Source organism: Gekko japonicus, unplaced genomic scaffold, assembly GCF_001447785.1.
Source record: "Gekko japonicus isolate JY-2015 unplaced genomic scaffold, Gekko_japonicus_V1.1 scaffold274, whole genome shotgun sequence".
NCBI classification, from domain to species: Eukaryota; Metazoa; Chordata; class Lepidosauria; order Squamata; family Gekkonidae; genus Gekko; species Gekko japonicus.
This window is the reverse complement of record NW_015174850.1, coordinates 118,414-122,191: the sequence shown is the minus strand read 5'-3', so window position 1 is coordinate 122,191 and position 3,778 is coordinate 118,414. Positions and strand designations below refer to the sequence as shown.

Here is a 3,778-nt window from a genome sequence, read left to right as displayed (position 1 = left end):
TGTCAGGAAGTTCTTCCTAATGTTTAGCCGAAAACTCTTCAGATTTAATTTCAACCCGTTGGTTCTGGTCCGACCTTCTGGGGCAACAGAAAATAACCCCGTACCATCCTCTCATGTGACAGCCCTTCAAGTACTTGACAACGGGTGTAAGTCCCCTTTGGAATGGCACTGTGAGTCACTGGACTATACCAGCTTTTAGCATCTTAATTAGATTAACTCACTGCTCCAGCTAGCAGACTAAAGAAACTGGGAAGATGGGACCCATCCACTCTATCGAGGCTTCTTTGCTATTGTTCTCCCCCCACCCCCGAACTCGCAAGAATGATACAAATAACAAGGGGCCATTAGCTGCCAGGCATAATAGCAATAGCTAGAGACAGTGGAGAGGTAGTTACCTGCTTCCTGTTGTATGCCATAGCTACTGCAGGCTGCAGAAGCTGTGGCATGCATACAACAGGAAGCAAGCAACTACCTCTCCACTGCAGCTGCTTTTTAGAAGATGGGCAGCGCAGATAGCATGCCTGACACTTACTGTGACTAGGTACCGGATCCAGAAGCCAGTAACAGAGGAGCCCGTCTGCTGTTGCTCCCTCTTCCAGATGGACAACATTTCTCTTAGACTGGAACTGGAGATTGCCAGGGTCCCCCCCGGCCACTGGTGGTGGTGGGGATGGGGGATAGGGTGGCCAGATCCAGGTTGGGAAACTCATGGAGATTTGGGGGTGGAGCCTGGGGAGGACAGGGACCTCAGTGGCGGGTGCAATGCCATAGAGCCCACCCTCCAAGGCATCCCTTTTCTCCAGGGGAACTGATTTCTGTAGCCTGGAGGTGAGCTGTAATTCCAGGGGACTCCCAGGTCCCACTTGGTGGCTGGCATCTCTATCCCATACCTATTTTTAACAAGGTGATGCATCCCTAGCTGGATCGCTGTAAGAATGTCCCTTCTGGATGTGGTCAAACTAGAGAGCCAGTTTGGTGTAGCGGGTAAGTGCGCGGACTCTAATCTGGGGGCTCTGTGCAGGAGAAAAGAAAAACAGGGTGTAGAAAAACTTTGTTATTTCTTGATTCTTTGGGATCAAGAAAGAATAAAGTTTTTCCTCCACCTTATTTTTCTTTTCTGCTGCAAAGCTTTGTGAGCATCCAGGTCTATTGGTTGGGTGTCCCATACCCATCTTCTAAACACTCCAGGATTGGTATCTTTTGTGTGTCTCAGGCATAGATCTCTCTTGTGGCTTTTGTAACAGAAAGAAACAAGCCCTGCAGTCACAAGTTGTTTCAGAGCTGTTCTCTCAAGAGCAGTTTCTCTCAGAGCTCTCTCAGCCCCACCTACCTCACAGGGTGTCTGTTGTGGGGAGGGGAAGGGAAAGGAGATTGTAAGCCACTCTGAGAGTTCTTTGGGTAGTGCAGGGCGGCGTATAAATCCAATCTCTTCTTAACTCTTCAGCTGTGCTACTTTCTCTCTGCATTGTCTCTGATTCAGTTGTAGTTGCGCTTACACTGCTTCTCTTTCCCCCTTCCTTATTCTAGGCTTTACGTTCAGTTCTACGTCGAGGATGTGAAGCTGCTTCATTCTCCTGAAAAAAGAGGCCCCGAGACTCCCAAAGTCCACGAAGAGTCCTCTCCTGTGCCAAAGGACAACGGGAGCCCTGTAGCTGAGCCAAGATCTCCGGGCGGGAACCTAGCAAACACAGAAGGGGCTAAAACAGTAGCGAATCCTCCCGAACCTTCCGAGAACATTGCTGGGGAAGCCAGGGGCGTGTCCCGTCTGTTTTTGGTGACCCAGAAAGAGGGTCTCATGCGGCGCAACTACCCGCGGGCTTTGGAAGGCGAAGGCAAAGACGGTCAAGCGCGGCAGCTCTGTTTCCAAGCCACAGTGTTCTGGATGGGTAAACCGGAGCAGTGCAGGGGAGAAGCTGAGGTCCAGAAGGGGCTCGGTGCCTCTGTGCTTGGAGAGCCCAGCGAAGCCGAGCCAGAAGTAAGGGCGAGGGGCGCAAAAGGAGAGGGGAGTTGGCAGTGAATAGGCAGAGTCTTACCCGAGGGTTGGTTTAGGGAGGAAGGGGGATGGTCGTTCTCTGCATTGTTCCTCCACCACTTTTTCATGCGTTTCTCAGTCTCCCGCTCCTCCTTTTTTCTGTTGTTTTTGCAAAATGTTTAATAGTAGCTGGGACATCTTGAGTACGCTGTGTCTTTCACTGTTATTGTAAAAATGGCATTTCTTCTTTAGAGAGCGAGTTTGGTGTAGTGGTTAGGAGTGTGGACTCTAATCTGGGAGAACCGGGTTTGATTCCCCACTCCTCCACATGCAGCTGCTGGTGTGACCTTGGGTCAGTCAAAAGTTCTCTCAGAGCTGCTCTCTCAGGAGCAGTTCTCGAGAGAGCTCTCTCAGCCCCACCGACCTCACAGGGTTTCTGTTGTGGGGCAGGGAAGGGAAAGGTGATTGTAAGCCTCTCTGTGACTCCTTCAGGTAGTGAAGGGCGGGGTATAAATCCAATCTGCTCTTCTTCTTTAGGACTCACATAGCTCTCATTTCAGGTATTGCTGCTGTTCCTGGGGAAAGCACTCCGGTGGTTCCCGGTCCTGCACCCGGGTCGACTGTACCAGCTTATCATACCCCAGGGCTCGGTAAGGATGAACAGCTGCTCCATCTCTTCCGTCTCCCCAGACAGGTGCTGGCAAAGGCCTGTTTGGCACTGCTGGGTTGCCTTGGTTTTCAAATCAAGATACTCGTTCCGTTTAGCTTTTTGCTTGTAATCGTAGCCTGAGACTCTCCCCAGGTCCTGGACCTCAGGCTTTCCCTTTATGCCATGGCTGTGCTCATCGGACCTTGCCTGACAAAGCTGGGTCTTCTAAATTAAACTGTAGTTAGTAAATTTCCCCCTGTTGTTTTTCTCCCCTGAACCTTTCTCTTAACTTGCATTAACAGAAGTAGAGGGCCAGTTTGGTGTAGCGGTTAGGACGGAGTGCGGACTCTAACCTGGGAGAACCGGGTTTGATTCCCCCCTCTTCCACATGCAGTTGCTGGTGTGACCTTGGGTCAGTTAGCCTGTTGTGGGGAGGGGAAGGGAAAGGAGATTGTAAGCCGCTATGAGACTCCTTTGGGTAGTGAAGGGTGGGGTATAAATCCAATTTCTTCTTCTCTTCTTCTTCTCTTCCACTGTCTGACCAGGATTAGGGATATCCATTTCTGCCCATATCTGATGAAGGGAGCTTTGAGTCTTGAAATCTTATCTACCACCCCCCCCATCTTATTGGTCTTTAAGGTGCTACTGGACTCTAATCTTGGTTTTCTACTGCAGCCCAACGCAGGTATTTGCTTTTTCCTCTCCTACTCAGATGTCAGCCGTTTTCCCTGCCTCAGTCCCCATGGCAGCCATTCCATGCCCACCACTGGGAGGGGGAGCTCTTTTGTTCAAATGAATATTGTTATAACAATTTAACACTGTCTAAATTCCCAGCTTTTCATTTTTTAAAAAGTGTAAGTCTCTAGTCCCTTTTGTTGCAGAGATATATCTTTCTCCTCGTAGTTACACAATGGAAGGAGCTAGAGCAGGGGTGTCTAACACGTGGCCTGGGGGGCCGGATTAGGCCCCCGGAGGGCTTCCATCAGGCCCGCAGTGGAACCGGCCATCTCCTGCTTCCAGTTCTTCTTCTTCTGCTGCTGCATCATAGCTTGCTTCGCCAGACTCTCTTGATCACTCAGCCATTTCACGTTTTAACTGTTGCGCAATGTGTATGAAGCACCTTTCCAGCACCACCAGCCACCAGGACTTTTCCTGCA

At 50.3% G+C, this 3,778-nt stretch overlaps 1 protein-coding gene across 1 annotated transcript in view; it reads left to right on the top strand.

Annotated features, from left to right (window-relative positions):
• The window catches only part of LOC107121599 (CST complex subunit CTC1-like), a 25,104-nt gene that overhangs the window by 4,517 nt on the left and 16,809 nt on the right, over window positions 1–3,778 (top strand). The window contains exons 3-4 of the mRNA XM_015424535.1: window positions 1,528–1,975; window positions 2,533–2,622. Coding sequence (XP_015280021.1) covers window positions 1,528–1,975; window positions 2,533–2,622 — 538 coding nt within the window. The remainder of the gene's footprint in view (window positions 1–1,527; window positions 1,976–2,532; window positions 2,623–3,778) is intronic.